Raw genomic sequence first — 17,642 nt, forward strand, 5'->3', positions numbered from 1 at the left:
AGAAGCTGCAAGTAATGCAAAACAAAATGATTCGCTTCATATTGAAGTTAGAGCCCAGGTCTCACATCGGTGTTGAACAATAAGAAGCTGGGGATGTTGAAAGTTGAAGACAGGGTTAAACAGCTAGCAGCTTAAACTCAATCATGTTTTTAATATCTACAATGATATTGCACCAGAGTACCTAAATTCTCATTTTGTGAAATTTTGTCAGACTCACAATTACTATACCAGGGGAAGTGCAACAATTTTTTTGGTACCAAAAGCTAAGGGACAGAAGTGTAATACTTTCTTTTTTTTTACTGGTGTACAGGAATGGAATTTGCTTCCAATTGATGTAAAGAAATCCAAAACTCATTCACAATTTAAAAAGGAAGTTAAAAGCCACTTTTTTTTAAATCTTGAATTGAATCCGTTTTATCATATGCAGCTGTCTTTTTATAATTTTTTTTTTTTATATAAATACTTTTTATGTAATTAATGTTTTATTCCATCCTTGGAATTGTATGTTCTTTTATAAATATGTTATGTGGTGTATTTTATTGAAATTTTTATATGTATTATGTTCTGGTGTATTGCGGTATATTGTGTTGAATTTGCCAAATAAAATCTATCTATCTCTATCTAAATAATAGTTTTGTGCTATGTTTCATTACATCCGTAACACATCAAAATCTTTGAGTTCTATTGAATCCATTTGACATTGATCTTTTATGGTTTTAAGCCATAAAATTGATCCCCATATTAATATGCTTTAATCATATATATATTATTCATTGGAATTCCTCGGCATAAATATTACCTGGTTAAAAATGGCTTGCCAGCAAAATGATAAATTCTATTTATTTCGACCAATAAATGGTTTAAAATTACGACTTACATTTTGATTGGTTCGCTTTTTTAATCACCTATCACAATGAAAAGTATATAGATAAGAGTATTTTTGATTTGAGAACCATTTTCTGGAGGGACACATCACCGGCTAGACTAGGCACCTCGACCACAGCAACAGTTTACTGGTAAGTACTTACTTTATAAAGAATTTCTACAAACCGTAAGCGCTATGGGTATTGACAACTTAATTAATCAATTTCAGCAACTAAAGGTATAACTTTTAGATTTCCATCCACATTACACATCCATACACTTCTAGTGCCCGTTTCTATTCATCGTTATGTATTCTTCTCCCGTGCATTATTTTTGCGAACTACCCTTCATAGCCCAAATTATATAAACATGCACGCTAAATAATGCATTATCTAAAACCCGCACGCTAAACAATAGATTCTAGATAATACGTGCACGCTCAAATACTAGAAATACTACTTACACATAATTATATAGTAGAGTTAGGTGGCGCTTTCGACACAGAGGTCACATAACTATATAATTGTCTGTTTGATATATATACCATCAAAAAAGTACGAATATACATTCTGTAGTGTTAAAATGGTATAGTTACAAACGGTGTTCTATTTTGCAAATATCATTGTCATAAATTATGATTAATGACCTCAAATAAATCAAACATCAAATGAGAATAATCGAGCTTCTATTAATTAAAAAGTGCCAAAAACAGGTGGATCATAATTATACAAGATGACACCATTGCAAAATATTCAGCATTTTACAAATGAAATACATGTAGGCCTATTATCTAAAATAACATGGCCGGGCCCGGGAAACACACACTAGCGCATAATATCATGATCATTCTTTATAATACTGAACAAGTTGTAAAATCCCAATGTCGTTTGTTTTAATATAAGTAGATTTTAAAGTTCAAATTATAGAGCTATAAAGTCCAGTTGATATGTTTTTTTTCTCATCTCAATTCACCGTAGTACTAGTCGGACATCTAAATTGATCGTTTCCAGGTGAACTGGTTCAGTGCTCTCTGTGTTCGAAACCACGATATTAAATGATCACAACATAAAGTCAATTGGTTACAAACCATGCGTGAATAAGTTACAAAAGTATGACGTATGGCGCAATCGATACCATTGATAGCTAGCTTATACAGGGATTGATTTTCTTTACCAGTTAAATGTTACCAAGCTGGTCAATGGCATGGCCTGACGGTGTTTTTAAAATGTAAGATATTTTCCCTAATATTAAAACTAATATAATGAATGCAGCAATTAATATTGCCTATTGTTTTAATACACTCAAAGTGTATGACGGATAATGTACTCGTGCAAATGCATTCGTCAAGATAATTGCACTTGCCATGGAGTTATTGCATTTAGCTCTCGAGCCTATCGCCTCTCGAGCTAAATGCAATAACTCCACGGCGCGTGCGATTATCTTGACGAATGCATTGCACTCAGTTCATTATCCTTATCATAATTGATTATAAGTGGTTTTTTTTCTGTCGTGTCCGTGTACAGAATTGTGTTCAATCATTTTAATCTGGGTACGAATAGTTAGTTTATTCTTTCATGTTTTTGGTAGAGCGAGCTTCATCAAGTACTCATACACTTTTCAATTTCTGTAACTAAGGATAACTTTTAGATTTCAATCCACATTACACACCCGTACTTGATTTAAAGCGTCTTTTCATCTGTCGAGATTCAATCATTATAATATGGATACGAATTCTTCCATGTTCTTGGTAGAGCGCGCTTCAAGTATTCATACACTCTTAGATAGCGAGAACCAAAATCAGAACAAACGTTAGAAAATAATTGTCAGGAGTGCATTAATTACGCAGTGCTTTCAGACGCGTTCGTTTTTCTTGGCCTATTTGCTCGCATTTTCGTTAGTTAGCAATAACAAGTGAACCTGGGGTGGGGTGGTCGTGGGGGGGGGGGGGTTGTTGGCGGTGGTGGAATTTTTGTCCTTACACCATGCTTGAACACAATTGTATGAACTTCACTTCGCTGCAAAAATGATGCCTACCAAACCTAAGACCCTTGAACATAGGCGCCATGGCTACAGAGTTATGCGCTCTGTATGTAGCCAGGCGCACCTATACGCCCTAACCCTAAACCTCCCTACATGTAGTTATCACAGCCCCAAAAACCATTGCACATCTGGGTGAGCGATTGGTTGTTTTACATACCAAAAAGTGTGACTTCTTTGAAGTAATATTTCATATAATGCATTTGCTTCAACACTGCAAAAAAAGTTGAACATTAATGAATCGCTGAGATTCACATAATTGTGTGCGGCCGACCATGCAGTTGTGCTATCGCAAGAACAAATTTGATACTAATTGGCGCTGAAAGATATTTTTTTAATGATGCCAAATTTGTAATATATATGATTAGACATTTATTTTCATGAAATCAGTTGTCCAGCAAACTTCTTTTTATTCCCCTTTTTATCAAAATATTTCAAAAGTGCCCTTTCTGAAAACTGCATCATTTATATTTAACTTTATCAAAAATGTAGAGAAATTATAACGATTTTTGTAATAGCGTCACATGTGTGATAAGGTGAAAAGGCCAATTTCATCAAAATGCAACATTGGATCCTCTCTAAATGGCCAGACATAGTTTTAGGAAATGTCCCATAGTTTTATCTTGCATGTGTTGCATTTTAACGAAGGAGCCTTCCACATAAAGAAACCTTTGGGTAACAATACCTGTGATACAGCCTTGATACCAAGCAGCCGCACAAGCTCTGAAACTGTATTTGAGCTCAACATTCACAACTGCGTAGGTCTATAATATTTATATAATACAAAAACCAAATAACTTTCAAGCGGCTACCGGGATCGGAGGGGCTGTTTGAAAAGAATCCATTAATCCATGAATGTCACATTCATCATTTATTACAGGTTATAACTCAATCAAGATGAAGATGAATCTAGTCGTCTTAATTGCTGGTATTTTCATCATGTTTTGCAACTCTGCAAACTCCGAATTAGTGGACTGTATCGCTTTCTGTGATCATTGTGCTGAGGTTTCGGACACACTAAAACATATGAGCTGCACTAAGAATTGTGATGAACTCAAGAAGAATGATAATGGCAAAATATCTTGCTCAAAATTAACAGGTAAATTTTGTATTTTTTTGTAATAAATTATAGTTTCCCTTTCCAATCAGAGATTCGTTACTAGAGAAAAAGAAAATCAAAAATACGAACAAACAAATAAACAGACCAAACCCATGCCGATTCGATTGTCGTGGATGGCTGATTCAGATTTAATTTATTTCAATTCGTGGCCCATAGGCCAAAATACATTTACATTAAATTTACATTAAAAGACATAGAAAGACATAAAAAGACATACAATTTACATAAAGTCAAAATCAAATTACTAATTACTAAAAGAAATAATTGCTCTTGTGGAGGCAAAATCCAATGAAATATATTATTATGTTTTGATGAATTCAAGTGTGTGAAAATATTGGATCCAATACATAATAATGATAACATTGAATGCTTTACGCCCAATATTTATTGATCTCGCTATGAGTTTTTTTAAGATTAACCAATAAATATGGGCTCAATCGATCTAATTTTATATCACAATGCAAAAGATTCAAATGACACAAATCACAAATCACAAACCTCACCCAAACCTACACAACCCTTTAAATACTCCAAAATTAACTCGTCCCACACACCCACTTATATCTCCACACACCTCAGATAAACACATCCCACCCTACCCACACACATCAACATATGACTAATATATACATTTAATAAAATAGTAAGTATTTGAACAACATTAACAAAATATTTCAAATTAATTCGACCAGCGAAATAATAAGGATCAAATTGGATACATCTAGGTAAAAATGAAGTCATATAATCATAGTTAAAACACACCAATCAGTGGTGAAGGGTATTGAGCTTCTAGTCCGCACCCCGAAATTATCTTGAATTGTGTGTGGGAAGAACTTACTTTCTATCGCAATTAAAACGCATTTTGATTGCATTACACAGGATTCTTATTCTTCTTCTTTTTTTTTTACTTTTTAAGTTGTAAATTTCGTTTGATAAAGGCTAAAGGCTTTGGAACTTTTTTTCTTCCTTTTTTTTAAAATTTATTAATTTTTATTCATTTTTTAAAATTTAATGATTTTTTTCGCCAAAAAAGAAAGAAAAAAAAAAAAAGAAAAAAAATTAGGGTCCGGCCTACTTTTAGGGTCGGTCGGGTTACGCCAATCAAACCATTTTTTTAAGGTCTGACCTTTGACCAGTTTTGCTGCAAACTAACTTCAATTCTAGTTGTGACTTTTCAAGAATGACATTTTTGGTAGTTGTAAAGTATCTTGTAACATAATAATATCTCGTTGGATTACATTTTTGGTATAATAATAATAATAATAATAATGTGAATTTCTAATGCGCACATCTCCACCAAATCAATGGCGCTCAAGGCGCGATACAAAGATTAACTTAAACTACAAAATAAAAATTAATTTTCATTACAACTTAATCTACACATGAACAACAATCAATAGGTGAACAAAATATGGTGATGCACATCAGTAAAATGCTTCTTTCATTAAGTGAGTTTTTAAAGAACTTTTAAACTGTGTTAAAGATGTACTTAGTTTAATGTGGGTTGGCAGAGTATTCCAGAGACGTGGTGAAGCAATTGAAAAGCCCTATCCCCCATGAATGTTTTGAACGGGGTTCGCAGAGAAGCGATTTGTCACTAGAACGGAGCATACGAGGAGGGTTATATGGTTGGAGGAGACATTTGATATATTCTGGTGCAAGATCATTTAGTGATTTAAAAACAATGAGCAACAGTTTGTAAACAATTCTGTAACCAACCGGCAGCCAATGTAACTCTCTTAAAACTGGAGTGATGTGAGATCTCTTTCTAGTTAAAGTGACCAAGCGCGCAGCAGTGTTCTGAATACGCTGTAGACGTGCAATCTGATCTTGAGGAAGGCCAAACAAGAGGGAGTTGCCCATATCAAGCCGGGAGGTTACAAAACTGTGAACAATTTGTTCAGTAGCATGAGGACTTAAGTACTTTCTTATTCTACCAATGTTTCTGATATGGAATGATGCTGAACGTACAATACTTGATACATGAGTATTAAGAGACATTGACGAGTCCAAAATAACACCTAGATTACGTGCACTCAATGAAGGAGTGATGTCAGAATCTCCTATTGTAATATGTGGGACATTAACTTTTGACAGCTGTTGTCGAGAACCAATTAAAACAAATTCAGTCTTTTCATCGTTCAATTTTAGAAAATTCTCCTGCATCCACTTACGGATCTCACAAATGCATGATTCAATACACTCAATGGTTTGATCAGCACATTCTTGGGTTGGTTTGAAAGACATGTACAACTGCGTATCGTCAGCATATACATGATACTGTAATTTGTATTTGAGGATTATCTTATGAACTGCCGAACTGGTATTTGTGGAGCATTTTGTGTAAATAATGATCTTTCTGGTTGCGGATCTTCAGGCGCGTAGCAAGCGGGGGGACAGGATGGACGAAGGGTTCAGGGGCCCCAAGCAAAAGAGAAAATGAAATAAGCGATGATTGAGGAGATGCTAAAAAGCAGGGCCGAATTTACCCGGGCCATGCCAAAATGTGGAGACCCCAAACTCACCGTGAGGAAGGTGTGTGCACTCAAGAGGCCAAGTTTGGTTTACAAATTGTGGGCCTACTATAAGATTGACAGTGGTGGCAGAAGCATTGCAAATTAGAGGGAGATAAGCATATTTTGTTTCGATCTTACTAGGATATTTGCGCGCGAAATAAATGTTTAATTTCAGACCATTTTAGCCCAAAATGAAGGTGAATTTTCTGGCCCAATGGAAAATCCGGCCATGCTAAAAGGGCCCCGCACTGTTTCTTGTCCATGGGCCTCGGCGGATCTGTATGTTTTCAAGTTGTCTTCATCTTGAATAATTGGAATGAAACATTGCCGTTTCTTTTCAGCACGGATCGAAGGCAGTCTCTCCCTCGAAAACGAGATCGATGCAATTAACGCCAGGAAATCAGAGTTGATCAAAAGCGGTGATTATTCGACCATTGTCGAAGAGTTATTTACTAACGATTGTATAAATATCAATAATGGACAAGCACCTGTAGTTGGCAAAGAAGGTAAACATTTAAATTACTTGACACCTCATATTTAGAATTATCAAAGAGATCATACCAAAAAAGTGACCTACGTGTTACAGTGTAACGCTATGGCAAATACGCCATTTTGGTTTATCGCGCATAGAGGGCAAATAGTTTTTTCGGCGTTTTTCGGCAAGAGCCCGAAATCAAAAGATATTATATCCCTCATTAATATATTCTCGTTCATTTATTGGTTAAACGGGTATCATGTGACCAAAAATAGTTTTGCTATTTTGCAAACTTGTTAAAAAGCCGATTGATGAGGGAACGGGGTACTATTCAAAGTACTATCTCCCGGGGAAATAGTTTTACTATCTCCCTCTGAGCGCGTCCCGGAGCGCGTATGACCTCATATCCGCGTCGCAGTTCCTAGTGGTCAGTGCAACTTGCCACATACGCGGGATATCAGTACCGGTTCCGGGGTATTAATGTGTAGCAATTCGTTTTGTCTTGCGAAGCACACAAGCAGCACAGAAGTGCAGCTAAAATACGGCGGTTTAATGGCAAAATCAGAGTTAGGCCTACATCAGGATCAGTATCTTAATATTGATGGTGAAATAACAGAGAACATGGTTATTCGTTTCACGGCGGTATTGTAGAGGTTACAATATTTTCACGGTAAGCTTTAGCCACTCAACTGTGTGCGTGCTTTGTGCATTCAATCAAAACAAAGCAAGGCCAGCGTAGCCTTGCCTAGGCCTAGCCTACATTTATGCCTAGGCCTATGTCTATGATAAAGGCCTTGTGTTAATGAACAGAGAATATATTAATGAAGGATATAAAACAAATATTTACTGCTCTAAATTTCGGTGGAATCTATTGGTCCCCTCGGTGAACTGGAGACCGTGAGCCTACTATTTTCCTCGACCTGGCGGTCTCGGGAAAATAGTAGGCTCACGGTCTCCAGTTCACCTCGGGAACCAATAGATTCCACCAGATCCCTCATGAGCAGTAAATATTTGTATAATATAAAATATTTAAGCTTGAGCGTAACAAAGAATTTCTTACACATTTTTGGCACAACGCGCAGAACACAAAAAACAACAACAACGCACTTTGAATCGAAGTTTGCCGGGCGCAGAGTGAAATAATTTCTATCTCATTGTAAATAATGAATACTAGAATAGAATAGAAGAAGCATAAAGGCCACCGTATAGTCCGACATGGACATGGGACATTTTCCCTTTGCGGCTAGTCTGTTTTGCAGACTGGGAAACTGATTACTACCTGCGAGCTGCCAACATGTGCATGAGTATAGCATAATAAAATTGTGCTGGCTTCATTTCGCACACTTTCCTTTGGTGCTGGCCCTTCCTGAACCTTTTTAATAAAGAATAGTTGCGACAGATGCAGCGGCTGCAAGCTTCGGCAACAGCGTCTTCTTCTCCAAAAAGCGCTTTCAAGTAAATAAACTTCTTGGCCGCGGTTCAATCAGCAATGTCACTTGTGCACGTGTATTATACAAATATATACTGCCATGAGAGGTTCTGGTTAAAACTATGGGCCTGAGCTGAGGTGAGATCAATAGCACTATTGATCTCAACGAGGGACCATAGTTTTAACCAGAACTTCGAATAAAGGCAGTATATATTTGTTTTATATACTTCATTAATATGTTCTTTGTTCATTAATTGGTTAAAAGAAAATTATTTGACGTTTTGACTCTCCAGCTTCTATCCTGAGTGAACAGCACGACCAATTTAAGCACAACCTATATTTTGCCCTTCAAAAAAAATCGAATAGGCTAAAATCGGGCTAACTAATTACAGCAGCGCGAAATCACGCTATGGCAGTTTCGCGTGCGTGAACTGTTCTGTCGCATCAAATGCGCGCACGCGGAAGGCATGGTCAAAAGTACTATTTACGGCTTGGAGGTACTATTTACGGCTCATCCGGGACATTGCAAATACTATTTACGGCTTAGAGGTACTATTTACGGATAGGAGTACTGATGGTAGAACTATTTTTGGTCATGTGATCCACTTTTAACCAATCAATTAACAAGAATATATTAATGAAGTATATACTAATTGTTATTATTCATTGTCAGTGTCAGTGTTTTTTTGGTAAAAATAAAACACTTCTTATTCTGAGATATTGCGAGACACTGGCCAAACTATGATATTATAACTTCCTGTATAATTGCAAAGAATTCAGGGTTGGCATTTTAATGTGTCCAGGGGTCCAGGACCCCTTATTTTGTGTTCGGACCTCTTCAAAAAGATGTCTGAGCCCCCAAATTTGCTATTTTGGTCCCCTTCACGGTTGTTTGATGTATATAGAATTGGTTTCATTATTAACTAAATGCAAACTATAGATGGCGCTATTTATCCTAAATCATATTTCTTTATTTGCAAGGGGTAGGTGATTGATATTGCCATTAAAACAGCTGGAATAGGTGAAATAAGCAACAAGGAAATTGTATAAACATATTTCATCCAACAATAAAAGGAATTATCTGTATTAAAAGCTTGAAAGAGTAAATTCCAGTAACTAAATAGCGCCACCAATTTAAGAGATACATTTTATATCCGAAAAAGCTATAAAAATGCTATAAAAGTGAATACTTTTGTAAAAGATGTGGAAATCAAAGTTGAGAATGACTCAAAAGCATCTGTTTACATTATCATGATATCACATTTAGCTGTTTAAGCCTAAAATTTGGTTGTACAAGATGTTTTGTTTGAAAAACTAATAAATGATCCCATCAAACATTTGAAGGCCAGCGCCTCCCCTGGCAAAGATCCTTAGGATCTTTGATAATAGCCCCATAATATTATTGTGCATATCTGATTATATATGTTAAGAAAATGTTAAGCGACGAATTATAATTATAGTAACTTAAGACTCCGAAGAGCGACATTTTCACGTATTTTGTGCGGGACATGAGAATATGTCAGACACACTAAATGCATCTTGAACACGATGAATATCCTTCTAATATCAAATAATTTAGATTTTGTAAAATTCTGCGATATAATACCTAAAATTGTTGGTCTTTTGGGAAAAAATTGTGTTTCTTCAATACTAAACTTTTCATATTATGGACGGCTTTTCATTCCATTAGATTGATGCAATTTACTTCGAGGACTGTTAAATGTCTTAAGTGTCAATTTCTAATAATTTGCCATAAAATTTTATCCCAAATTTAAAAAAAAATCTAAATTATTTGATATCATCAGGACATTCCTTGTATCCAGAATGCACTTTGGTGTGTCTGGTGTGTCTGACGGCCCCTTAATAAATGTTTTAAATTATAACTTTCTGCGTGACTATGGCGTCGTAATTTTTTCAGATATGGAGAAGGAATGGCTCTATTGGTTCGGAAGCAATCATATTAATCGGTTAGTTTACGTTCATAGTGCATTCGGTGAAAGTGACGGAGAGGTTTGGGAAGATGGTACCTTATATGGCTACAAAGATGATGTCCTCATTGGCTCGAATCGGTAAGCTTGAGGGTATCCCAATTAAAAATACATAAATAAATACACTAGCCTTTTTTCATTCTTAAAAAAAGTGGAGATAACTAATGTCCATATGCCCATGGGTGATTGTTTTCAGTATTTTGAATAGAAAGATTTTTAATAGATCTGCGCTATTGGAGTAAACTTCTTACCTTACCTTACCTTACCTATCCTCTTTGTGCCACGCTTTGCTTCCATATTTGTCTGCCCTTCGCACATACCCTGCTTTCTGTCTTTTGATGATCATGCTTCTTTCTGAGGACATGAGTAATCCAATTCTAACTTCTACGTTTAACTTCTTGACTTATCTGTGATATTTGAGTGAAGTTATTTAGCTCCTCGATACTAATGATAGCAAATTTGGCTCTTTTTAAGCGTTGGTATTGAAATGAGTCACGTTTTTTTTTCATTACCTTTGTTCACTTTACATTTGTCGCAGCCATATCATGCAAATAGAAGTAATGGTCTTATGTTATGTAGAGTTCACTTAGATATTTTTAGATCTCCACATTTCGTAAATATAATCCTAGCTTTGTTCAGCCTTCTTTTCATATCACTCCCCCACACTATCTTTGCTCATAATTGCACCCAAATAAGTGAATTCATCCACATCCTCAATGTCATAATTATCCTTCAAGATTGACAGCATCAACATTTCTAGTATTCATTCTCAAGATCTTTGTCTTCATTTCATTGGTTTTCAGGTGGCAGTTCACAGTGGCGTAGCGTGGGTCATCATATTGGGGGCCACCGACCATGATGGGGGGGGGGGGGGGTGGAGGGAAACCGGGTCTGATTGGGATGGAGGCACAAGTCGTTTTTGACCATTTTCCTATGGGATTTTCTAAATTTTGCAATCGACGGGGGGCACGCGCCCCCGTGCGCCTATGACGCTACGCCACTGGCAGTTAATATATTTAATACATTGTGTTGCGATTGAATTTGAGAATAAAAAATCGCGATTAAAACTATAACAAAATGCATGTATATACAATCAAATTGTGACAACGTGTTATGGTCACCAAAATGACCCAGGCCAAAATCACCTGCTTCGGGTTCACGCAACACCAAACACACAAACACACTGTTTATTACTTAAAACACTTATGATTATTTATTAATTAGTGCAGTATGGATATCAATAAATCCTTATACAATATTACAACAATTACGTAAGATTACGATAAAGACTTCTTTATGCTATGGTTACTTAGCTAAGCCTGGATATCTTGATTGGCTGGCTTTCTGATGAGATTCTGTTGATGGTCTCAGTTCTTGATCCAAGATCCGGCAATGTCCGCGATCCTATCTACCACAATCTCAGTCCAAAATCCTGATGACTATACTTTCACTACCCTAGCTACTCTGCTAGTGTTCTCCAAATGGTCTTCTATGTTGACCTTAAGCTCCTCTCTCGGAGATCTCTTGAGCAAGCTTTCTGCTCCACTTGATAGACAGATAACACTCTATGCTAGTCCAGCAAAATATCACAGTTCGGTGATGGAGATACTTCAGTCTGTCACTTCTTTGAGTCGACAAACAATAAAGCACTATTGGCTTTCACTACCGCCTTTGGCGTAAAGAATTCTCTCCAACACGCACACACAAGAACCGCGAACCGAAGTTTGAAGACTTCAATGGTAACTTTGTACCAATACTGGCTAACATATGTTTCACAGAGTTTCCTCTTACACCTCAAGACTGCTGCCTCAATCATTCAACCTCCAGGCTTTTATCTAAATTTTCCCTATTCTAGAATAATCTGCATAAATTACAGCATTTAATCATCCCATATATGGCATATTACATTACCTCAATTCCCAAAATAGTGCATGAAATCACCACAAGCCAATCAGATCAATTACTCTGTACACATAGTTCTAAAAATAGCACATTACCTCAACACAAACCAATCAGACAATGTACACTGATTTTTGGCACAGTGCCAACACTTTACTACTGTGGTAATCAAGTAATCATGATCATTAGAGTATGATCTAATTGTTGCTAGAACTTTCTCCACATTACTAGATATATGAATTTCTTGATCACTTTAATCATTAACCTTCTAGAATATTCCATGCAGAAACAAATGGAGATAAATATCAAAACAAGTGAAAATTAATGTTTGATGACAAAATATATAACTTTTAATGATTATTATGGAATAATTTTGGGGCGCACATAACACAACGTTTCTACATAATCTAAACTCTATGGTTTAAGTTTACTCTATGACTCATTCATATTTGGTACACAGATTATGCGTTTCGCAATGAAAAAAAAAAGAGAAAAATATTCAGGTTGTTTTTTAAGACCACCATAATTATCTACTGACAGAAAAGTTATCGGTATACAAGAATTATTATAAATGAAATTCTCAATATTTGATTATGTAAGTGTATTTATAGTAAAAGTGTCTCATCCAAACAGTCGTAACAGCTCACACAGGTACTTCATTCTTTATAAGCCTCTTTTAAAGGCCCATTCAGTGATTTGCTCATCCGGACTATCGTAAAAATTATCAAAATTCAGATTTTGGTACCTACGTAATTGTCATAGATGTGCTAACATAGCCTGTTAGTGGTTCAACCGAAAGCCTTGTATTTAAGACAAAATAAGGCCTTTTACATGAATCTGTAACTTATATACTGACAGTATATAAATTAGATACATGTATTTGAATGGAGGCTTCAACTTTGTTAATACTACTGCTTTCTTTGTTTTTGCCAAATTGTTCATTCCAAAAATATCAAATGACAATTGGAATGACTTATCCTTCACTTTTAAGCAATTTATAACCAATATTGATTTTTTTACACTTGCGCTAGAATCACTGAATGGGACTTTTGCTCAGTGGCGATCTGCCTGAAAGTGGATGGAGAATGGAGATACCCAGGCTGAATATTACCTGAATTATGTTTTTGTCTTTATGCAGGTATATGCATGTTTACAAACGCGTAGATGGCACTCTGCTCAATTACATCAACATATATTTCAATTGAAAAACAAGAAGTTCATCTTCTGTCTTATTCTGCAGACGAGTCGTAATCTTCAATTTTGGTGCCTGATGAGAATGCTTGGAACCTACATCTGCTTTTAGCCCACGCTCTTTAAATTATTATAGATATAGTTGATAACTTCTGAACTTCTTAAAACTGTAGGAAGACTAAATGAACGAAAAGTGTAATGATATTAAGCGAGTGTCAACAGTTGAAATTAACATTTAGATTTCATCTACTCTTTGTGAGTGTTTACTTTTTATGAGTTCGAGTTCGAGTTAGACTTAGAGTTAGAGTTACATTTTAGAGTTCGATTTAGAGTTAGAGTTGCACTTTAGAGATAGAGTTACATTTTAGAGTTAGATTTAGAGTTAGAGTTGCATTTTAGAGTTTGATTTAGAGTTAGAGTTGCATTTTAGAGTTAAAGTTAGAGTTACATTTTAGAGTTGGATTTACAGTTACCATTATTCATTCCAATAAGCGTCCATGCCCCAATAAGTGCCCACCCAGGGTATTTTTTAAAGGGTACCATTAATGTTGAAGTGACAGATAAATGTCGATAGAGTGAAATAGCTGGGAGATTAGAAGTCCTGTGTAAACATGCAATATTTAGTTACATTTTCTGCATCAGAAAAACTACTACAACGTCTCATGTTCATAATGAGAAGATGTTAATATGCGGGTTTGTAAAGATACTATTAATATTCACTTCCTGGAACATTAACGAAAATTACTTGTTTGGCAAAACATGGCACTGGTAGTTATAAAAATGGTAAGATCGAACTCTTAAAAGCAATTTATTACACTTTAATTGATTATGTTGGCAATTTATGTATATTGCACTTTTTCAGCACAAAATAAAATGCACATAGTAGCAGTCTAGTAGACGTAATATCATGAATATAGACGTAGTAGACGTAATATAATCATTCTATTTTTATCAACCGATAGGGAGATTTAAGATTATCTTGCATCATTAAAAGCACCTATGGGTTTATAAACCATAGTTTGTGTAAACTCTATATCGCTAAGGATACACCCAAAATTGGTTGCATTACATTACATACATTACATTATATTATATTATTAAATTGGGTTCATACTGTTCTTTTGGAGTTTGTTGGGATGAAAAGAACAACCTTCCCTTTGGTAATATCTATCAATTTTACAAGCAACTTTATATACTGGAGACAAATAGTGACGGCGAAATTAGGGGTCCTTGGCACACGCCTCAATCAGAAGACCAATGGTTTAGGCATTGTTCGACGAAGAATAATTATATGTCGTACGACTAGTGGTGTCTGTAGCTGTCTGTAAACAAACAAAATAACAACATTCGATGACAACAACACAAACAAAAAAGTCGGGACAAAACAGCATTGCAGTTAAATGATAAAATGTTATTAGTTATTATAATATCAAAGAAACATATGTCCCGTCGATATACTCAGACTCTGTGTTTTTCCCGCTGTATTTAGTAATAATCCGGTGGTAGATCAAGGTAGGTTGGTTTTGCCAGTTAAAGTGTTTTTCTTTGTTGGTTATTGTTCTGTAGGTGGTACAGAATAAGATTCTGATAGGTTTAAAATGTTCACTACTGGGCAACTCGAGATATCCGGGGTTTGTCAATTGTTATTATAATAGGAAACATACTAAATTACGCCTAGAAGTTATTCCTTTTACCAATACGACCTGTCTATCAAATTATGAACCTAACAAGATACTGCAAGAATTGCACAAAACATTGCCAAGCAATACGAAGATGTGCAATTTTGTATATTTATGCGTTTATATTATTGTAAATCTGTTTTGCATTTCCAAAGCACTTGGTAGCACACACAACGTGATATGTTTAATATTCACGCACATGCTTAGTTATATCAAATTGATAATTAAAATCTAGTCAACTGAACTTACTATTTTTGACTGGCGACGTTTCACATCATATCCTGGATGCTTCCTCCCGGGGCTTCCTCAAGCCGCATGATTTCTCGGCGGCGATTGGTCAGTGACCCGTGACGGGGTCACAGAACTGAGACGTCGAGGGAGATTTTGTTAGTTACATAATTTTGTCCATCAAAAAGGGCAATATAATACAAAACCAAATTTTTTGCTTTCAAATTGCTAGACATAAGTCACCATATTATGAAACATATGCAGGTCAGAAACACAATTTGCCTTTAAAAGCAAAACTAGTCCTTCGCCTCCCTCCAGATGTGCCACTTCTCGCAGAATTCCAAACATCCTCTTTTTTTAGCCACTGCATATGGATCAAACCGAATTAAATCCCATTCATCAATCATGCTATTATAGTGAAACCCAGTCAGGGTAGGGCTCTCTATTACCCAGCAGCGTACCACCCGGGTGGGGGAGAGGAGAGAAGTTTTCCCTGGCTCAAATACCGGGACAAAATTAGCCAATATTTGTGATGTGCTTCACCCAGTAGTTTGGATGGGATTCGGCCCCAATTGAACGTAATTTTATTCCATTTTAGCATTGATATTGTGACATTTTTGAGCTCTCCCTCGCATTTGTCCTGGTAAAGTCGTCCTGGGAACGGAGTCAATGGACCGACTTTGCAATTCCTCCGTTTGGAAATATCAGTTGGTACGCCTCTGCTATTTCTTCGCTGAACTTAGGCCAATGCAATCCAGCAACCTCGATTGCTTTATAATGTTGATCATTATCTTCATTAGATACAATTTTCATTTAATCAGCCTGCAGGGGCTATCCCCAAGAGGCACGTGCGTGCAGTGAGATTTAAAATCCGTGCAGTAAGAATGAATTATAAATCCGTGCACAAAATATTTCTATGCCATTCAAATATCCAATATGGCCAACTATCAACCCGACAAATGAACGAAGTTTTTCAACGAGTAATAACAAATCGAAAATCCTCTTACGTTTACGACCAACATTCACTTTAAATTGGTGTCAGAAATTATTAAAATGAGTTGTCAGCCCCACCCACATTCCAGGCATGCCAATTTGTAGTATGTACTAGTGTCAATCATTTTGGAACACCCTGTAAAAGATAACAAATCTGATTTATGGCAGTGGTGGTTAAAATATTATATGAAATTACTGGCGACTAATACTTTAATAGTTTTACAATTATTTCAATCCTAAACTTTTATTTTTTTACCAAAGACTAGTAGTAGCTATCAAGGTATCAGCTATCAAGTTTGATTGGCACAATATTTGAAAGTTATTTGTTGAACCTTTCAACCAGTCATTTTGTTCATCGATAATCTAGCTTTTTTCATTAAAAATAGAGGCAGGGCCGCCGCGGTAGGCTGGTTTTCAATTTGTTTATGCTGGTTTTCTCAATGAAAATAGAGTGGAAATACATATTTTTCTGATTGAACCAACACTATTAAAATATTATAGTTGATTTGCTAGATTCGGTAAGCCAATGTGTCTTAAATTTCATTTTTACCAAAGAATAGTGGTAGCCTAACAGCAATTCCTGAACTTCCCGGCAGTCATAACATAAAGTTTGATCGGCACAAGATCTAATTATTGAACCTTTCGATCGTATAAAACTTACTTCATTGATCTTCTATAGCTTTGCTTCTTTGTTGATGAATACTGACAATGGAGAAAATGGACCGCCCCGGCATGCTGTTTATCAAATGTTTGCCGCTTTCGTTTGGTTTATGTGGTTTTCTCCGTCCGTCAAAATGTGGATTTTAGTATTATTGGAAACTTTATATTTTCCTCATTAAACATGTTAACCCCCGGGGCACTCAACTTAAATTTTGGTAGGGGTGTGCGGGAACTTTGGGAACTATAAGAACTGATTTTCGGGCAAAATAGGGGCTTGAAGAACTGAAATTAGGGCCAAATTATAGGCTGTTGAGCTAAAAATGTCTAAATTATTTCCAAATTTGAGCTTAAAGAGCTACAATATTGTCAGAGTTTGAGGCTCAAAGAACTGGAGCAAATCCAAATGTGGGGCTTTAGGAACTGCCGGAGAGCCTGAAAAAGGGACCCTTGAGCGCCGCACATACCCGTACCACCTAAACATGTGAGTGCCCCCCGGGGTTAAAACCTATATGAGATATTAGAGATGAAAGATTTTTTGCTGGGTTTTGTATGGGAACGTCAGT

General features: G+C 36.0%; 1 protein-coding gene across 1 annotated transcript; it reads left to right on the forward strand.

Annotated features, from left to right (window-relative positions):
- Positions 1-954: 954 nt before the first annotated feature.
- Positions 955-14,915, forward strand: LOC140165896 (uncharacterized). Its single transcript, XM_072189241.1, has 5 exons — positions 955-1,016; positions 3,782-4,000; positions 6,879-7,043; positions 10,360-10,510; positions 13,467-14,915. Exons 2-5 carry the CDS (start codon positions 3,799-3,801, stop codon positions 13,531-13,533), a joined length of 585 nt encoding a protein of 194 aa, XP_072045342.1. The 5' UTR covers positions 955-1,016; positions 3,782-3,798; the 3' UTR covers positions 13,534-14,915.
- Positions 14,916-17,642: the final 2,727 nt, after the last annotated feature.

This window comes from Amphiura filiformis, chromosome 12, assembly GCF_039555335.1.
Source record: "Amphiura filiformis chromosome 12, Afil_fr2py, whole genome shotgun sequence".
Lineage (NCBI taxonomy): Eukaryota > Metazoa > Echinodermata > Ophiuroidea > Amphilepidida > Amphiuridae > Amphiura > Amphiura filiformis.